Raw genomic sequence first — 22,123 nt, 5'->3', positions numbered from 1 at the left:
ACTGACGGTAATACCATTAAATATAAGTAAGTAATTAAATAAGTATTTATAAGATATATATTGTTTTAGATGCATTTGATTTCATGTTTATTTAGTTATTTTATACTCTGAAGAATTTTGATTTTCTAGGTTTTTTTCTAGATTTAAAGATACAGAAATATGGAGAGCTTGCTAAATGAATAAGAGAGAGATACCTGAGAGATTCTTGATATTTATACATCCCAAATGAGATATTACAAAAAGATCGCTTAACGGTAAGTAATAGTATTTTCAATAAATTAATCGTTTACATTATATGATACGAAAACTGAAAATATCATCACACAAATTTAGCGATACTGCGATTGCAAAACATTTTTATTTATTTTATTTAAATTGATCTATTAAACAAGGTTTTACACAAAATTAACATCGATATACGCCGATTGTTCCAAAGGATCAAAAAATGTTTTCGCTTTTTCATTTTAAAAATCTCTAAATTTTATATCTGTTTACGGGAGATGCTGCGGGTCGCATTGAGCCGGATAAAGACGATCATTTTCTTTGGGGACAACACTTATATATCTGGTGGCGCCTATTTTTCTTTGGCGTCTCTGCAATTGCAAATTTGATGCCCTATCTATTTTTGCGTCCTATGCTCGAGCCTACACTGCATATTTATTTGCAACGCCCTCAACATTATTCCAGATTGTTCCCAGTAATTTTTCAATTCTCTATACTCTAAATGGTGCATAATTGATCATGGATAAAACAATTCTTATATCTTCTTTTATACCAGAATTTATATGAAATTTATTTAAGAAGGCATCAACTTCTGGTTCCGTAAAATTCAATAAACGGATTATGATTTAGAAATATGAATTTTTTAATATTATTAATGTCAGACAATCTGACATTAACTGGCAAAATAAGAAATGCCTGTCAGAAGACCTTGTCCAACATATTGATTGTTTTTTATAGCGCTCAAAAATACCCCTTAAAGCCATTCGTTAACTCTTGTTAGATATCAATAATACTTTTTACATTATTAATAGGAGCGTCGTATTCATCAATTAATGCAAATACTTTTTATCATTAAAATGCTTTAAAGACACTTTGATAAAAATTCTAAGTCTTAATCTAAAATGCATATCTTTTAAAATTTAATAAATATAAAAAAAAGCAAAAAAAAAGTTTTTAAGATGTACCAAAGTTTCCAGTATATGTTTAACTTTGAATAAACGCTGTTCGCAGTCCAATTTATTTTTTGCGGCTTGTTAAACAGCAGACAATGTCAAACACAATTTCCGATGTGTTTTGTTAGCTTTGTACTTTTACTATCGAGGACGGGTGTAATAATTCAACCGGACGCTTTTGTACGTCTCAAGACAAGTCATTCTACAACATCGAAACATTAATTACTGATGAAATAACGATTCCATTTCGATTCCCAACGATTTCATAGGTAATGAGAATCGACATCATGGGAAATGTGTAGACAGTAAATATTTAATAACAATATATAAGTCATATCATTCAAATGATACTTCACGATCAAAATTTTCACGATAGATCATATGTACATATGATGTATGTATTCGCGAGAATATTATGCGACAAACTCGGAATTTAAATGTCATTAGACATTGCTACGTATATCACGAAAGCCGGTTAACCATTTCTGTTTATGACATTGACTATTTAATGAAGATGCAAAACCATTGCTGTCGCTTGTTTTTCTTGCATCTATTCTCATTTTGACGCGTAACGTTATGTGTATATTACGGAATATTGATGAAAATTTCTTATTATACGTGAGTCTCATGTGATACACAATATTTACTCAGACACGGAATCGTTATTTATAAGTAATACTTGCATGCATCGAATAACTTCCCACGTTTTATTATACTTATGCAACATTTAGCATATTATAATTGAATTAAATTACTGTTTATTATAGAACTCGCGCGATTTTCTGATATTATTCAATTGCACCCAATAAAATTCTGTGAAATGTAAACATCTTAATAACTCGCACGAAAAAAAAAATCCACCATTTCTTTGATACGTGATGATATCTCGCTATCACGAATTTGTTATGTAAAATATTTTAGTAAAGATTATAGTAAAAATACAGAGACAATTATTACATATCAACTTCATTTCAATTTGTATGTTTACTAATAAAATTTATATACAGGCGTACACAGTTGTGTGTACAAATGTGTGATACATGAAATGTATTAACCTATATAAGATCTATTTATATTATGTTGATTGCCGATAAAGAAATCTTATGCTAATTAAAATCTTATATCACCTTATGTTCTACATATGTGACAATTAAAGCTGATCTAATTTGTTATTATATTTCGAATGAATTCTAGCGTAAAGATGCCAAACGCTGTTGTAACGCCTCTGAGTAAACAATGCAAATATTTAATTCTATCATTAGATATTTTATAGAAAAAATATGTTTAAAAGAATCTATTAATCATTCGTATTTTTGAAAAAATACAAATCAAAGATATATTATCAGTTTAAAGCGAATATATTCACCAGAAGAAAGTTTTGATGTAGAAACCCTGATGAAAATTTTGAACTTGAAAAACCTGATGTATATCTTAATTTTTCATTACAAGGATATTTAACATTAGAAAAAAAATTAAATCAAGGAAGTACGAAATATAAGTATGCAGTAAAAATACCAAATAATAAAATTAAAGAGTTCGAAAATAAAATAGATTTATACTACGATAAACTTCGCACAGATTCCGGTTTAAGAAAATATACAAGAATATTAACCTTTAATTTGAATGATGAAATCAGAATTTTAATTTTGTTATTCAAAGATCGATTTATTAGTTAGTATAAAGAATATGAGAAATAAAAAAATACGAGAAACTTTGAACAATCAAAAAAGAATATATCAATACAACCGACATACCAAATATAATGATATTTGAAAAATGTACCAATATATTGCATTATAAGTGCATTTATAAAGCAACAGTTGGTGGGGAGATTCACGCAACCGACAGGCGCACAAGAGGCGCATACACGAGAGCAACGAGGAAAGCCTCGAACGGAACAAACACCGATGATGGGATTGCACGAAAGAGAGAAAGAGGGAGTCGGAAATCGGACGGACATGCGTAAGGCGTAACGTCCGACAATATAGTGACGATATGTCTCAGGAAGGCAGTCGCGTTGAAACGCCGCCCGATGTCGGACGTGTGAATTGTATGCGAATAGTTTCGAACAGTCTGACATGTCGCAAGTTTGCCGCGATATCAGACGCGTAACGCGACATACACAAAAGTGAAAAAGAATATGAAGAAAATGTCAACGTGAGGGTTAATCGAAAAATCTTTGATACGCGATACTATGTAAGATTATATTTATTACTTGGTCATTATATTTAAACAATTTAATTCTCTAATATTTTTCTTCAAATTTAAAAGATACGTATTTTCTCTGTTTGCATCGCGAGAAATTTTTGATCGCGAGATTGATTATCAATCATCGATGAAAAAATGCATGAGAAAATGAATTGATGTTTGTGTAATTGAATGAAAATTTTCAGCGGCTGTACATTCTTTAGCGAATAATCGATCTCGATAAAAAAAAATTCTTTAAACTCAAACGAGCGAAGCTGCATATTCTTGCAGAAAAGACGCGAGCCAATCTTTTTACGGTGTATTTAGAAAAATTAAATTTTTTTTCTAGAAAAGTACAAATTTTGAATATGTTTGAATATGGTCAAAAAATATTCATATATACTTTATTAGTAATAATTAATGATAACAAAATTATATACAGAATTTATTCTTATACACACAATGTAACGCGATTATATAAACAGCGCAATCGTAAATATTTGTTCTCCAATTTTTTTTAGAATACTGAAAAACAAGTATAAAAAACCATCGTTATTTTGTAACTGGAAGCATTCTTAAAGCCTTCCTTTATCTCAGAACGCGTCATTAAATTCTGTCTTCGTCCATAAACTATCAGAAACGTTCAAACAACAGTTTGTCTGTAATAATACGTCTTCAATCGCGTTGTACGATAATTAATATCGATTTTCGAGCCCACATTCGAATTTAATGAAAGCGATGTGATAGAAATGGAGAAGGAAAAAGAAAAATGCAACTCTTTGTTCTGGCATCGTCAGAGAATGAAACCACAATTGTAGAAAAAGAACATATATAAAAGAGACTACCAAGAGTACGAAAAAGCTCCAGTCACGTGTATGTCATTAGATCTTTCGTTTCATGAAAATTATTCTACGCGAAATATAGAAACATAGAAAAGTTGTTAAATCTTTTGATATTGTCATAAATTTATTAAATTTATAAATTAAAATTTCGATAAAAAAACATGTATATATATATATATATATATATATATATATATATATATATATATTTTCGTTATAAGAATCTGTATCCTGCAGTATATTTGAAAGCCCTTTGTCCTAGTTGTCGATATTTTCCCGATATTCTCCCGGCGATGTTGTTCGTGACAGTTAGCTTCTTTGTTTATTGTATGGAAAAAAAATATTAAATGCAAGTTTTTTTCCAAAGGTGCAAATAGAATTTTTTTGTGCTTTTATTATATCTGCAAAATAACTTATGCACATCTCGAAATATTTTTCAAAAATTTTTGATGCCCAAAAATTGTTGTTTCTCATTTACATATTCTATTTAAACAAATTAAAAGCAGCAATTTTATATTATGCCAAATTTATTCCTTTTTAAAGAAAATTTTATCTTTTTTCAATTAAAAAAGAATATATTGATTATATTGATATATTTTTGGTATATTTTTTCTTATTCAAGATTTTTCATATTTCTTGTCATATTAATTAATAAGTTGATCTTTGAATAATAAACAAAGTTTATATTTCCTTAAACGCCAATAACTTTAAAGATTTTTGTTAATTTATTATTAAAAAGTTATTTTTTTAACTAAAAAATAACTTTTTACAAATAAATTATTGGTACAAAAAATAATGTAAACATAAAAAATCTTAATTTTATTAACATTTTTTTAAATTAAAACAGTTTTTATTTGCATTTTTAATTTCTCTTTTTGCATTATTTGCGTAAAATTTGCTTTTTTGATTGAAATCAAAATTATCATTCTCACTTTTCGGATATCACAAGAAATTTTTACTAGTATTACATTTGTCCCCGCTTCTGGTTGACAAACAGAGCGATACAAAATTACAGACGACGCGCATCAATGTGTTCTTAAGAAAAGGTAGACCTGTAACCATGAACGCGTTATATGAAACGTCGCGTGTTGCATAATTATCGATTTGCCCTTCGTTATGCTCGAAATAATAGATATATATCAGAAAGTAAAAATATTAATTCAATTCAAAAATATTAATTTATATTCAATTTTCTGCGCTCTCTGTTTAATGTGTGTTTATGTTGCATGTATATTTTGCATTTTAGTGATATATTATACAAAAAATTTCTTGTGATATCCGAATTCTCATCAAATTAAAGTAGCAAGTCATTTATTCAATATATTAAAGTTTTAAAATACATTGCAATCTTATTAATTTCATGAGAAAGCTATGTCATAATTTATAAAAATGTTAAAAAAAATTTAATTGTATTAATGTAAAATAACTGCAATAAATTTCAAAATTTTCTGGATAATTTATAAGATTATTAAAATGTTATATTAAAAATATTAAATTTTTTTTAATGAGAGTTAATTGAGTCGCTTTATGTGCCATAAAAGTTATTTTAATATTATTAAAAAAAAGGTACGATGTTTCTCATATATATTTATGATATATCATGAAGGAACTTTGAGATATACGCGGCGGTTTTCAGTTTCGAGAATTGAAATTCCGCACTCTTGAGAAATCAAGGAAACGTCAGAAGAAATGAATTGCATTATCTTGAACAAGTTTCACGATGTGGTCAGCAACCACTTCCTCTCCCAATTAGCCTTTGAGCATTCCCTTTCCCATACCGTTTATAATTCTCTTAATTATTTTTACATGGTTCGGTCAGATATCTATATATCATATATATATATATATATATATATATATATATATATATATATATATATATACCGTATTAAGTAAAATATGTTGAAACGATCCCATCCCATAGGTATCTAACTCATCACGTGACTTTTTTACTACGTCATTGTAAACAGTATTTTAAACATCCCGTATTTTTTTCTCCTTGACAAATCGATATGTTTGTAATTGACGCAAGAACTTTTCATTTGCGTCGCGAAGCATTTAAAGAAAACGAGGAATTAGAATAGAAAGTTTGTTTAACGAACGTTATCACATAGATTTCCGTAATGCAAATTGCGTGGAATGGAAGTAAAAATCAATAGATAAAACAAGATTTTGCAAGTTTAATAAATTTTAAATATATATATGTATGTATATCCAGTAGTCTATTTTGAAATGTCACGCAACGAAAGCCCAGAAGTGTGTCCTGTTTGTGGCTTCATCTCATCGCAGATCCATCGGATAAATAGATACCTATTTATTTGTAATTCTACGTTTTGATCACGCGTTATTTGTTTGATTACGATTGACCGATCGATATCGGAATAGATTCGTGATCGGGCTTTTGTAACGTTCAATAAATACATCTTCTCGAAATATTTTTCAAACATGTTTGATGTTCATGCCGAAAAATTGTTGCTTCTTATTTACATTTTCTATTTAAACAAACTAAAAGCAGGTTTTATATTATGGCAAATTCGTTATTCTTTTTTATAGAAAATTTTATCTTATATTTAAGGCAAGAAAATTTTACCTTATATTAAAGGCAAGAACTAAGTATAATAATAAATAAATAATATTATTTAATATTTAACACTGATGTTAAAAAGTAAAAAAAATTTACCAAAAATTTAAAAACTTTGTATCAAGTATAATTTGCCACAAAAACATAACAACTTATATAAAAATGTAAAACTAACCTGTTATATAGCAAATGTAGTAGAAATTGCTGACTTCGTTTCTCGATTTTGCAGAAAAGCTCCTTGAAATCCAAAGAGAGAAATATGCGACGACCAACACAATCACTCCCGCACGAATCTGATTATAAAATGACGGACACAATTTCACGCGCGATTGGGACTAGCGGAAAACGATTGTATCCCCGCGATATATTATGACAACGATGAAAATATCAAGAAAAATATCGATAAAACTCGACCACCGACACATTCGCACGCGAATCCAATTTCAATATGGCTGACGTGACGCAATACCAAACGTGATCGAAAACAGTAGATTGCCGATCGCGCCCTCCGACGTACTTTCTGACAGATTCGTTGAAAGCACGAGGACAAACACGTGACGCACTCGCGCGCGAATTACCTTCAATATGGCGGACAAATTTTCCCACGCGATTGGGAAGGACTATGCACTATGTATCTTCTCTAATTCTGTCAGAAATATAGCAAAAAAGACGACCGACACACTCGCGCGAATGAATCTAACGATAATATGCCGGATACAATTTTCCTCGCGATCGCGGTTAACCGATTGTGCTTCTCGCGATATATTTATGTAACAAAAAAAGGAAATACCGAAGAGAAATATATGCGACAACCGACACACTCGTGGAGGAATTTAATTATGATATATCGAACACTATTTTACGTGCAATCTCGGAACTAGCGAAAAACGATCGATTATATGCACCTGCGATATATTTTCTTACGTTTATTTAACGCGATATATTACCGTATCTCTTAATAACTTCGCTGAAAATATCAATCGAAAAGAAGAACGCGACGACCGATACACTCGCGAAAAAAAATATATACGACGATTGAATTCTTTTTGAATTTTCTTAAAAATATAGCTGAAAAGACGACCGACACATTCGCGAACGAATTTAACGATAATATATCCGACACGATTTCCCTCGCGATTAATTGATTATTTCACTTTCGCGATGTAACAGAGATATCGAAAAAAAATATATACGACGATCGACACACTCACGGAAGAATCCAACTATGATATACCGAACGCTATTTTATGTGCGATCGGAACTAGCGAAAGATGGTCGTTTATGCGCCCGCGATATTTTTCTTATAATTCCGCGGAAAATATCAATCGAAAAGAAGAACGCGACGACCGATACACTCGCGAGCGAATCCAACTTTAATATGGCTGACGAAATAGCAAGCGCGACCGGCGAACGACCGACACGCAATACGCGCAAACTATTTTAAATATGGCGGACGAATTTTCCCGCGCAATTGGGAAGGACTATGACATGCACTCGCGGTCCCTTTCCTTATAATTCTGCCAAAAATATAGCAAAAAAAAAACATCCGACACAATCGCGAATGAATCTAAATAATAATATATACCGGATGCGATTTTCCTCGCGATCGCGATTAACCGATGTTCTCGCGATATATCTATGTAATGAAGGAAATACCGAAGAGAAATATATGCGACACACTCGCGGATAAATCTAACTATGATAGATCAGACGTTATTTCACGTGCGATCGGAACTAGCGCAAGACGGTCCACTGCACACTTGATATATTCTCTTATAACTCTCGTGAGAATACGTACCTAAAGGAATACGCGACGAGCAGATTGGATTCGCGAGCGAATCCAACTTCGGAATGACGCAATCTTACGCGAGACCGATCGAGGGACCGATTATTACGCCTCTATACTTTATTACGCTTCGCGGGATTGCGTTCGGAAATCTACTCATCAGAGTTCAATGACCATTAGATTGACAAATCAGAGTAAATGGAGTGCTTTGTTCTGATTAGTCAATCAAATATTAGCCTATTTGAATAGATTTTTGAACGCAACTCGCGAGTCGAACGGAAACGGCCGAGATCGGCCGAAATATCGCGATATATAGAATGGACTGCGCATACGTGAAAATCGGTCCACTTCGTAGAAAAAGATGGAGCGCATGTGCGAACACTATTTCTTTTTCTATTCAACACTTTTCACTATTTTAGAAAGAGACAGAGATTGACCGCGCTCACACCTTATCTCTCTCATTTTTGATGATCACATCTTTGGTACAACTTTAAGGTCAATTGTTCTAAATTTTTTTGGTAGGTTTATCCATCAATTAGATAAATATTAGTATAAATAGAGATCTCTATGATTAAATCTCGATGATTAAAATACAAAATAAAATTAATTTTTGGTAATAACAATTTAACTCATAAGTGAACTTTACCAAGATGAAACAATATTTATTGATATTTATCTAATGGATAATTAACGAGTAAATTTACCAAGAAGTTCAAACAACCCTTAGGGCCATTTCGACTCCACTTCGATTAATTTAATCGTTGAATAACTTACAGGGTGGCTAAAAATATACATAAAAATTTCTAACAAAGAAAATCTTCAACATAATTCTCGTATATAATATAATATAAATTTTAAAATTATGTATTATATCAACAATTAAATTAATCGGAGTTTAGAAATTAATCGAAGTGACTTTAGATACGAATAGCAAAATCCTGCTATATGTCGATTGTATACGTGCAGTTTTGAAAAATTTCGACAGGCGTAATAAACGTGATGTTTTTTATCAGTTAGTAGCGCACTGTCCACACGATGTAACAAGCGCGTTTTAACGGATATTTCTTTTCAATATCTTCGGCAGATCTGTAAGAAAATGTGTCTCGAGATTGTGTCTAACATATTACTTCTCGTGCGAGAGTGTATCGGTGTCACATATTTCTCAGCGATATATCCAGCGGCAAATCTAGAAGAGTGTACCGCGAAGAGACAGTCAGCCGCTTCTCGATCGCGCGGGAAATTGTCTGCCATATTGAAGTCAATCTACGCGCGAGTGCGTCGCATATTTCTCTTCGATACATTCAGCGAATCTGTAAAAAAAATGTATCGCGAAGGCGCAGTTGACCGCTGGTTCGCTGGTTCCGATCGCATGTCCATCATATTAAAGTTAGATTCGTCCGCGAGTGTGTCATATGTCAGTCGTCGTGTAGTTCCAGCTGATCTGTAAGAAAATGTATCGCGAGGGCACAGTCGGTTGCTTGTGTCGGTCGTCGAGATTTATTTCTCTTTATAAAAGGTATTTATTTTTATTTCATTTATCTTCTAATATTTATATTTTTTAAATACATGTATGTATGTGTGAATATTTTTAGGAAATTACGTATATTTATTATATCTTCATAAAAGAGAAACAAATTAACCTCAGGCGCAATTTTCCGAAGTACCATATACATCATCTCATTAAAACAACGACACACCTTTATTGATGTCAGCGTGTATTAATTGTGAGACGACACTTGATGAAGTAAACAATAAACCAATTAGCAATGACCGATGACGTTATCTACGTTAAGGCCAAGGTTTGCTCTTATGTTCCAAGGGATCGATCGACAGAATTCGTTTTCCTACCATTTCGGATTATACTAATTAACTTACTCGACGAGAATCTTCGGTGGAATGTACACACAAAATTCCACTTCATGAAAATAGATTATTCAAAATTTCCGTTATCGTGCATAACGCAATTAGAATATTGTCTCACTTTATAACAAAGCATTTCTCTCACCATGAAAACACCGGCAACGTATGGATATTCATTAGAGAACATCGAATTTACGTATAAGCACTTAAAGGCTAAAGGGATTATGTTGAACTGTCGAGCGTCTTTGTTTCTTTACCGTCAAAGGAAGAGAAGCCGGCATTTTCCCGTAAATTAAGTGAAGGGCAAAGCGAGCGAAATATCGCGTATTAACGGCACAAAGTAGGGCATAAGGAATACGCAATAGAGCCGAGCTTGAAGATACTTGACTTTAAGGTAGAGTTCAACTTCAGTTAGAAACTTTAATTGCAGTCTGTAATATAGAGTGATGTATATATATATAAATTTTATAATATATATTATAAAGATATTTTATATTTATGTAAACGTAAATGTTTTCAGAAACTGAAAGCTGGGGAATGCATAAGCATTTCCTACAATACATACATTCTCTATGTTATATCTTTCACAGACTGCAATATTTAATTAAATGCAAATGGTACTCGCGTATGCGTCATTTCCTTTATTTTCATATGTTCACGTCGCAAAATTATTTTGTTAATTATGATATTCACGGTGAAAAATGTCTCTGGATTTTAAATCTTAAAAACATTATTTCTAAAGAAAAATTTATCAAAAGATTTGATGTTAAAAGTCGGACATCCGAGTTTGCCGAATAGTAAATAAAATAAAAGAATGATTAATAAAAAAATGAAGGACAATAAATTAAATTTTTCTAAAAATGTCAAAAGCTTTCAAATAATTAGTCTTTTTTTATTGTAAAAGTCAAACAAATTTGTTGCACGAAAATTAAATATAACTATTAAAAATGGAAAAAAAAACGTATTTTAAGGTAATTTAAACGTTCTTGAAGTCGACTTTTCGCTTAAAAAACATTCTCAATAATTTCGATTTCACTTTAAGTTTATTTAAGAAGTCATGGATAATCTCTGTGATGATATAATTGATTTCCGAAGCGTTGTCTTGGCGCTATAGGGCTTTCTCCTTAATTGTTTGATCATTCGCGCTGTTAACTTTATCATCATTCTAGCTCGGCAAACTGCGCCTCTATGTTAATTTAATATGAACACGTGCGCCGTTAATCAACATGTGTGGAATGTTTTCGTTGCCGGTGGCCGGAAGTTCCGCGGTACATTCCTCCTCGAGTGTTTGCGGTACTCGAACACCTCTCGAGACTCTCGCGATCGCAATACGCGCTGATCTATTTCAATCGTGATCGTGCGTCGAAAAGCACGTGACTATCTACCGATAAGACGTAAAAAAAACACACGCGCGAAAGTAGTTAGACGATTTTTTTTCGCAAATACGATTCTGCTAAGCTTTCATGTTATCATAGATAGTAAAAATTTAATATTTTTAAGAAGAGATATTAGTAGAAATAAAAATAAAAAAATCTTATATCCTAAGCATCTCTAGATAAAAATTTAAGTTATGCTATGTTTATTATATTGCAAAGCAATAGTCGTCAAAAAATTTAATTCGATTTAACATGATTTGAGATATACAATTTGTGATCTTCGAGCTGACATGCTATTCGGGTCAGTCAGATAAATTCGATTCTATCAAACCTATCAAATTCGACATAATGGCTAACAGTATTATATCACGGAGATAACCGTTCGGGAACGTATGTAACGGATAATACGACGTTTGTGTAGCGTATCCTTGCCATTTAAATTTGCTTGCAATGCGTAATAAAAAGACATAATTGTTGAATCTCTCTTGCACGTGATCGTTATTCACTACGATATGTACTTTTAATCGACCCCTGATGATCCTTGATAACCTTGCATTAATGTACTATATAAAGTTAGTTTGCATTCACATGCATGTGTGCTAAATCGATATTACTCATAAATTGGCAAACTTTAACAATTATGGTTGAATGTTAGTAAGTAAATAAATTATTCACAATTATTGTCAAATTTTTTAAGACTGTGATATGTAGTCTTTTATTTTGTTGCATAAAAAACAATTATATATCAAATTATAATACAAACTTTTTGATAAAATTTAGTTTAAATAGAAATCACGAAAAATATTTTTTCTTGATTTTATCGCGATATCTACTCCAATTACTTAATTTATTTATTTTCGAGCAATATCTTATATCTATGACGTAGATCGAATTAGTATATCAGCAAGCACAGTATAATCTTATAATGGACCCTTCTAGATATCTTTATCGGTTCGTTCGTTGAACAAATTTCGCGAAATTCCGTGGCTGTTGTCTTCGCTTGCTGATCGATCGCCACTAATGATTATCTTATCCGGATAATAGACTGAAGGGTGCAGTATCGTGAAAGAAGAAGAGGTGTTGTCTGACCTACTAATACACGGTGTGCGACTAATTAAATGACAAATAAGGGCGTGTCAAACTTTATTCTGGCTATCATCGCCAATTCGAGATTTCGTTGATTGTCTCTCGTTCGGCCCTTCATCGGCCCAACCTCTAAATTATTTTAGATTATTTTCCCAATAAATCCTTTCGCGCGCACAGCTTATGTAATCACAAAATAATGAATAGCATTGTTTGCTATACATAAGGGATTTAAATGTTCTCTGCATTTGTGCAGTAAGTTTTTACAATATTAATTCGTTGTGATAACATACAGAGAAAGAGAGTTAATAACAGTTTCTATTTGTATTATGTCGGTAAACATTCGCACGTCATAACAAATATTATTGATGATGTATTGCTAAATTAATGTTTATTTGTAAAAACATTGATCTGTGAAAGATTACTTTTGTATGGAGTCAATATTTATCACCAATCTGATGAATGATGTATTTTCAAAATGTTGTTCAACAATTCACCGCAACATATCATATTATGTACGGTAATAACAGCTGATTTTCGCGTTAATATTATACAAAAGGCTAAAGCCGCGTGAAAGCGTTCTCTTTGTGATAGAAAAATAATCGATGTATTTTCTGTCGTGTAAACTTATTACAACAGCCGTATACTACATGATACAATAATTAACTAAAATTAATAATAAAAAAACAATCGTCCTGAAATTATGGACTTAGCGCGTGAATATGGTGGCAATAATTATAAAGTGATTATGAAAAAGAAAACAACATGTTTCCCCCATTATATTGGGAATAACCAGCGATATATATATATATCTATATCAATGATTAATTAATACGCGATATGTTTCAGAACGAATCATTTTGATAGTCGGAAGAAACGCAGCTGCGAGAAGAGAACGCACGGACAGTGATCCAAGAAGCCGCCATGGAGACGCATGTAAGTAATATTAATTATATATTAAATATTTGTGCAATAATTGCACACTAATTGTAATATTTGTATATTTTATAGAATAATTATGATATTTATGAATTTTGTCTTCATGTTTTACGCTAAAGCGATATTTATCTTTTGAAGTTAGAAAACAAGAAAACATAAAACATTGTTTTATTGCAATTTTCTTAAATTACACAATTTAATTTAAAATATTTCTTTGGTTTTATTACAGTTGATGTAATATAACATAAATCTATTTTAAAAAAAGCCAATAAAAATATAATATTAAATATATTTCTTTTTTTTTTTTATTTTTAACTCTTATATTCTTATTTTTTCATGTTTATATTCTTATTTTTTTTACTTTTATTCTAATATTCTAATATTATTATTCTGATATTTGTTATTAAATTATAAACTAGAAAAATAAACATGTCATAAATTTCGCTATATGTCAGTAGTATTAATGACGAATCAAACGCCAATAATTAAATTGCGATATCGCGCGTCATTTCGAGGAAATTTGCGATCGCGTATTTCAAAACAAATAACAGTTGATTTGATCGTTGTTTTATAATTCTCTAACGTTAGCTCTTTTAACCAAAACAAACAATAATCGTGCGTAATTTTTTAGATAAGACGACGTCAAGAATTCTTATAAAATAGTAAATACGAAATAAATAAAAACTATAGCTATACAAAAAAGACAGTAACAGGAATTCTTACTCGTAACGATTTTTATTTAATTTTCTTCTCTAATAAAGAAAATAATGTTGTCATAATAATGCAATCATATGCAAATATACGCCAGTTGGCCTTTGTCAATGTCGACGAAAGAGAATATCGAGATTTACATGCATCTGCACCACCAAACTATTTATTGAAGAAATACTTCTGCCAAAATATCTATAAATCTTCACGGAAAAATAATATTCTAAATAAATTGAAAACTCAATCACCAGCTGTTAGAATAAACATGTCCATGTTTTTCTTGGCCTATGCATTTAAAAATCCCGAAAGAGTTAAACAGACCGATATTTACAGACGCGGGTTTTTAATGGTTTTTCATACAATACAACTACGTGAGTTCATTTATTGGAATTTCTTTGCCACGGTAGAAACTCTGAAAACTTCCGAATACAACTTGTGAATTATCGAGGTAGAGAAGCTTAAAAGAAATCATGTGCAGTTCGTAAAATTACTTATAGTACTTTTAAGATGATTTATAGTACTTTTCTCTTTTCTTTAGTCGTTTTCTTTCTTTTGAGAATTTGGTTTTAAAATAATTTATATAATTTTACATTGCATCACGTTTCAATAAATAATTCTATGTGCTTCATTTATCAAATCTCTTTGACTTTTGTATTTTTTAAACAAATTCAGAATTTACTCGAAAAATTTGAAAAAAGTAATTTTAAAATGTTGATTAATAATAAAAATAAAAAATATATGACTGTAATATATTACAGTCATATAATTTTTTTAAAAGAAAATGACTTTGCTGTAGCTTGATGAGATTGCTTGATCATGGAGGTTACAATCGCAGTTACTTCAATTATTTTATGAATGAAGTTTTATTATGCAATTCATGGTTAAAAATAACATGCAAAGAAAGTAATTTGTATCGTAACGATTTATACAAGATTATTTAAATATTTATTGTATATTTACACAAAACTAAAAACACATCACATGATCACAATTTTTTTACAAAGTATTTAATTAGTAATAATATTTTATATTCTCGCTTGTTCCTTAAAAATACTTAAGTTCTATAAACTGTTTTTATCTTCAAATTTTTATTTCGCGAATATCGCTTTGGAATAAGAAGATCGAGAAATTTTTCAAAGATCTTTTTTGAAACGCAATGTTTCTGATTATACTAATATTTTATTATTGACAGCTTATTACGCAATATTTGCTTCTAATAATCCACATGCTTTCAACGCAAACGCAAATCCCCAACGAGCTTTTCCGAGCAACGTATTTTTTTTTGCACACGATTACGTAATGAATATAACAGGATTTTTTGTTTTGCTTGTGAATGAGAGTTTACGCGAAAGCTTTGCATGGATCATACAACTGCTATCATTTAGAAGTATAACAAAAGGCAACACGCGTTCTATATATATTATGTCGCATACAGATTCTCGTATAAAAACAAATACCCTTTAAAGTGCTTTAAACATGTTTTAAAGTGCTTTTTATTATATTCATAAAAGTCTCTGCACTTTTCAGCGAAGTCAAAGTAAAATTTTATACCGCAAAGGATTGTTGATTTGATGACAACGAAGACTTCGCCGACACTTGTATTCAAACAAATAATTCGGCTGCCGCCTTTTTTCTCGGAAAGATTTTACATCCAAGGCAGATGGTATCATTAATTATATTTTATGTCATATGTACATTCATAGTCATCATTTATTTGCACGTGGATTAAAGTCAAGAGAATGAATCATGCAGCTCTATGTCACTCATTGTCAGCTTTTCCCAAGGGTTTGAGGACGCTTTGCATATAATGTACAACGTGACAGCGTGTACAATTTGCTGTATTTTATACAAATTGTTACTGACAAAATGGCGTAAATATATTGTAGGAATATCTTTGCGCAATATATTACAAAAATATTTTGCAACATATATAGATTAGCAAAAAAAAACCTTCTTGATATTTTCTTTTCTTTTCTAGAGATATCTTGCATTGTCTGTTAGAATTTTATATAATCTGCTTATATCGAATTAAAATAAAAGTACGACAGTATAATTCATGGATAATAGAAAGCGGATGTCTAAGTAATATGAGAAAACTAATTTGAAAAACGGAAAAACGATATTTCGAGTACGGAAAATCTCTGACACGAAGTATCAGTAATCGCCGTTATTGATGACCGTCGTGTCTTAAACGTGCTCGACAATGCGATAAGCGTCCTTTCAGCAGAAAAAGCTCGAGTTCGAGCTTTAGCAAAATCCAGAATCCAATAGGGATCCTAACTTTCCGGTGCGAAATGACCGTTCATTTTGCTAACCCGAGAGCAGTTTTCCGACGATTTACGGATACTCGTTTAGTATATGTAGCGAGATATGAGGATAAGTTTGTAAGTTATACGGAAGTACAAAAATATATCTCTCTCGACAAATGAAGTATAAATGCATCTTTTCCGGAACAGTGCATTACGTTTGACATTGCTTGTGCGTTGCACTTAAAACTAACTCGTTTATTCAGATATATAATTATACGCAAAAAGCTAATAAATAAATGTAAATAAATTTTCTTGCAACAAAATATGCGCATTCAAATACTGAAAGAAATATAAATAAGAGAAATGTGGTTTTTGCGACATACGATTTTGCCAGGTGAAATTGTTATCGTGGAAAGAAGGTCTTTATACATATATTGTATGAAACGAAGAGAAAAAATATATTTTTAAAGATATGTAGATTTTTATGTAAAATATTTCTCTCAAAGCTGCTTTCTCGGATATCATTAGAAGGAATGGAAAAATTCTTTTTTTTTTTTTATCTGTTAAGGTTCGTTAACTTTTTATGAGAGAAAAATCCAAATAATTCACACATATACATAATTTTTCAATATAATAAAACCAAGAACAATATCGATATATATAAAAAAGGAATTTTATAGCTTGAGTTCTATTATTTAAATTAAAAAAAGAATAAATTTCTAAAATACATTTCTAAATATTTTTTTTTCTAAATTCTTGACACTTTGTCAAAATTTCGTGAGCCACATACTACATTAAAAAATTAATTTTTATTATTGATTTGTACAATTATTTCTGCAAAAAAAATCAATTATTTTACAAGAATTAATTACATTTCTAGTTTCAGCGGAAAAATGAAAGCTTTATACGGAATTCAATACTAGCATGCCAAAATTATCCTCAATTATCGCGGAAATAAATTAACACGAATTTAGAAGATGTAAGATAAAGAGGAATCTGCTGCGGAAATTATCGCAATGTATTATCCGCAAAGTTTATTTTGAGTAAGCGATCTAGAATAATCTTGCGTGCTTGCTACGTTTTATGAGATTGAGAAAAGTTGGAGAAAAAATAAACAATTTTATTGCCCCATCTCGTGTAGAGTGAACACGAGAGGAAAAATGCGCAGCGAACTATGAAATCGTTTGAGAAGCTTTGGATTTCTATGAACTGAGCGATCGAAAGAGTAGTCATAAATGATGGCAAGTCATCTTTCTTAAGATTACTTATAAATGTGAATGTTTGTAATATCATCCTTTTAATGTGACATAAGCTTAACATACACAATGATCCTTTTAACTTTTTCAACAAACTGTTATTACCATCTTTAAAAATAATAATATATAATAACAATATTAATATAATATTATTAATAATATGTTATTGCGATAAACTCTTGAACTGAAAGTTTTGATATGACATATAAATTATTCATGAGTATGATATTGACATTTAATTTCTATAGGAAACATTGTATAGTGTAATTTATATATTTAACAGTGCTGTTTTGCATATTAGTTTGCAGTTTTAATGATCGGCAGCCACGCTGTGGAGATTTGATTATTGAGTGCTGATAAAAATTTTTGCCATACACTATAACGCCGCTTTATAAAAGTATTACCATAATAATAAAAATTTCTGAAGAGGAATATCATTTTTGACAAAGCAATTTATCGTTGCATAACATTGTTGAGTCGCCTAGGCGACGACGAAAAAAAGCGTAAAAAATGAAGAAAGAGCGTGTCGTAAAATCGAGAGTTTTCTAGGTGCCTTTATGGCTTAGACATTTTATTGCAAATATAGAATAATGTGCAAGTCGGTAATCCAAAATTTACGACAAAAAAGGGTATCGATATAACATAATGCAACATAAGATAATGCTAGATATTATTTGTATAAATATTAATTTTTTTTAATATAATGTTAAATGCTTCTTAAAGAAATATAGTATATGAAGCGATTCTTCTTCAACCATAGTAACTAGTAGCTATTTCTTCGAGTTTCTTTAAATTTTTAATATGAACATTTGCAATGAAATACACACACGTGTCATATAATTTTTTACGATAACTTACATAATTTATATACATAGACTGCAGCATAAAATACACATAAAAATGTTTGGCTTGTATTTTACATGTGAATTGATGATCATAAAAATGCCTTGAACAGAGCCAAAAAATTTTGTCATGCAATGACATAACAAAACGCATAAATAATACATGTTTATTAATTTCGTTTTTACACAAAACATGTCAAGTATCAAAGTAATAAAGAAGGAAAAATGTATTTATAAAATAATTTAATAATATAATATTCGAAATTTATTTTAAATTTTTTGTCGAGTTCGAGTCTTTTTTAATTGCAAAATGTATTCTTTTACTTTTTTTAAGTATTTTTTGTTATAAAAAGAGTAAAAGAAATATGTATCTGAAAACGAATGTAAGAGAAGTTTTTCATTAACTTTACTTAAATTTACCGCAATTTAATTAATTTTCCATCTCTATATCATGGTATTAAGATATACACATAGTTAAGAGAAAGAAAAATTTTAATTAACTACTATTAGAGCTAAATGATTTTGCATACAAGACATAAGCTATGAGTTAATAAAAATAAGGTAAATTTTTTTTAATTTTAAAGCTTTATTTTGGAATAGAAGTTTGAAAATAGCAGTAGAATTTCTGGATACATTGATTAAATAAAGAAAGTATATCAATCATAAAAAAATATTTAATAAGCACTTTATCATATATTTTTTTTCTTTGATATGGAAAAATATAAAAATCATGGAATTTCTCGAAAATTTTGTAACGAGAGACTGCAATAAGAAAAAAATACAAAAACAAATACAATCGAAGATATTAACTTTGATAATTTAAAAATCACGAAAGTCCATAATAATAAATCAAAAATAAATCCCTCATTTTTATATGGAAACTGACTCGAATTAATATTTTCTGTACATTTTTATGTTTCATGCATTTTCACATTTTATATTTTAATATACCAGTTTCGATATACAAATTAAATACAGAGATTTGAAATATTTGCGCGATAAACGATATCTCCATTTAGAGCATGAAATTGTTTTATTTAACTTAATTCTATAATGAATTTTTTACCTGAAATATGAAAAAATTGATCATATACCGAACATTGCAAACTAACAGTCCAAAAACAATGTATTTATTATTAACGTAAAGAGAAAAAGAGAGAGAAAAATTTTTTGAAATATTCTTCGATTCGATATAGTATGTGGATAGATATAAAATTATAAATAAAATAAATTTATAGTGCATATTATATAAATAAACAGAAATATCCTTGGATTGAAGTAAAATTGCTGTAACACATTACTTAATCATAATATCCCCTTTAGGGATTATTCTTTAATCTTCTTTAGGGATAATTTCGTACTCCTACTATGACAAATACTCTTTTCTCTTAGTCTTCGTTATCACATTTATTCGATACGCACTTCGCCGTTTTCCACACATGCTCTCTTAATCGATAGATTTTCTCTATGTATTGCTCCCCGGACAATCATATATTTTTTATTGTCGAATTGGAGATTCAAGACATAAATTTCGAAAAAATAGCGCGAGCCGCAGAGCAATAACTAAAATACAAGCTTTAAAAACGATATTTATAAAATCTGGCTGTACAATCAGAATTTACAATAATTATGAATATTAATTTACATTTGCATTGAATTTGTTTCAGGGAAATGGTGATATTGACCGGATCCAGAATTTGATGATCGAAATATTGAAATCGGAATCCGAGCGTTGTAATCATGGAAATATATTGGAAGCAGGTAAACAGAAAAGTATTTAAATAATATTTCGGTAAAACGATGCGCGAAATATTGCCACGTGTTAAATGCTATTGATATTTCAAGAGATAGGGAACGATTACATGTTTCGCGGCTGATACAATTAAACAATTTATTAAAATCCATTATAATCCATTTATTAAAACTCATCGCATGCATGAATGATCTTAAATTACCGTATTAGCCGTCTGCTTCGTGTTAAATCATTTATAATCATTTCGTTCGCATGTATTCGGATCTATTCTCTTGTCGTTCCTATATTACGTTAAATTATGATTTATCGTTAGTTATCACATAGGACATATCACAGACATTTCAATTAATTTTACTGTATTAGTCGTAGATAATTACAGAATAGCAAACTTATTTGTAATTATAAAGAGAATATAATAAATCGTGACGCAATCAAATACAAATATGTTATCATTGGTAATAGAATCATAAATAATTATATTAATTTCTCAATTATATATATATATATATATATATATATATATATATATATATATATATATATATATATATTTAATAGCAAGGTACACTCTCTCAATTAACAATATCTATTTCTTATGATATTTGTGTTTATTTAATTTCAATAATTTCTAATTAATTTTAATGATTGAATTCAAAAAGTTTAATTAATTTCAATGATTGAACCAACAACGCATGTAAAGTTTAAAGTTTATATTAGTTATTTAAAAAAAAATAGATTATTTTATTTAGATCAAGAGAGAAAAACCATTTATATAAATTAATTTAATGTTTTTTGGGAGCAAATTTTCATATTTTTAGAAGAGCTTTTTTAAATTTCTAATTTTTAATTGCAGTTTATTAAATAATATATAGCATAAGAAAATAAATGGCCCGTATATAGCGTGCGGTTTGTAATAATTTAGCCATATAAATTGCACAATGTATTGATTTATAAAAATCTTTTGATAATATTTTTGCAATTATGAGTCAAAAATTGAGAGAGAGTTGAAAATCTTTCTTTTTACTTTTATCGCGTTACAGGTTGCAAGTTCAAGTTGCATTTTGGCTCTCGTTTTCAAGAGACAAAATAATTCATGGCACCTTCGAAAGCATTGGATGATCAATTTATGGCAGTAAACAATTGAAAGCGAACATTCACGAGCGATAAATTTGCATAATGCAGAGTCTGGAAAGACCGAGATATAATGCACATACGCAACACATGGGCTAATGTCAAGCGCTCACACGTATCGCGGTTCGCATTTTGCGTTTTCGCGTGTACACACGCGCGTGAATAAACAGTGCTTATAGAATGTTTCCGGAGCAATTAATGTCACAATTAATCTCGCATCACGGCTTGTTGAAGCAACTCGAGCAAAATCAGGGAACCAATATACCACCACTAATTACACAAGCGACGTTCGATTGCAAAGCCAAACAAATTTTACGGATTTTATTTATTTACACTTTCGTATAATAGAAAGTTA

The 22,123-nt window shown here is 30.0% G+C and overlaps 2 protein-coding genes across 9 annotated transcripts in view; one reads left to right on the top strand and one right to left on the bottom strand.

Moving 5' to 3' along the window:
* The window catches only part of LOC126853104 (uncharacterized), a 137,966-nt gene extending 130,153 nt beyond the window's left edge, over positions 1-7,813 (bottom strand). The window contains exon 1 of one of the 4 annotated variants that reach the window (XM_050598565.1): positions 6,961-7,813. The gene's annotated coding sequence lies outside the window, so the exon portion shown is untranslated. The remainder of the gene's footprint in view (positions 1-6,960) is intronic. The other 3 variants (XM_050598560.1, XM_050598559.1, XM_050598563.1) reach the window with 3 other exon arrangements.
* The window catches only part of LOC126853099 (secretin receptor-like), a 31,226-nt gene continuing 9,251 nt past the window's right edge, over positions 149-22,123 (top strand). The window contains exons 1-3 of one of the 5 annotated variants that reach the window (XM_050598547.1): positions 149-254; positions 13,740-13,826; positions 20,552-20,645. In XM_050598547.1, coding sequence (XP_050454504.1) covers positions 13,815-13,826; positions 20,552-20,645 — 106 coding nt within the window. In that variant the 5' untranslated portion in view covers positions 149-254; positions 13,740-13,814. Of the gene's footprint in view, positions 255-2,609; positions 3,372-9,932; positions 10,088-13,739; positions 13,827-20,551; positions 20,646-22,123 lie in introns of those variants that run through there. The other 4 variants (XM_050598550.1, XM_050598545.1, XM_050598548.1 and 1 more) reach the window with 4 other exon arrangements.

This window comes from Cataglyphis hispanica, chromosome 11 (genome assembly GCF_021464435.1).
Source record: "Cataglyphis hispanica isolate Lineage 1 chromosome 11, ULB_Chis1_1.0, whole genome shotgun sequence".
Taxonomy (NCBI): domain Eukaryota; kingdom Metazoa; phylum Arthropoda; class Insecta; order Hymenoptera; family Formicidae; genus Cataglyphis; species Cataglyphis hispanica.
This window is presented reverse-complemented; position numbering and strand designations above follow the sequence as displayed.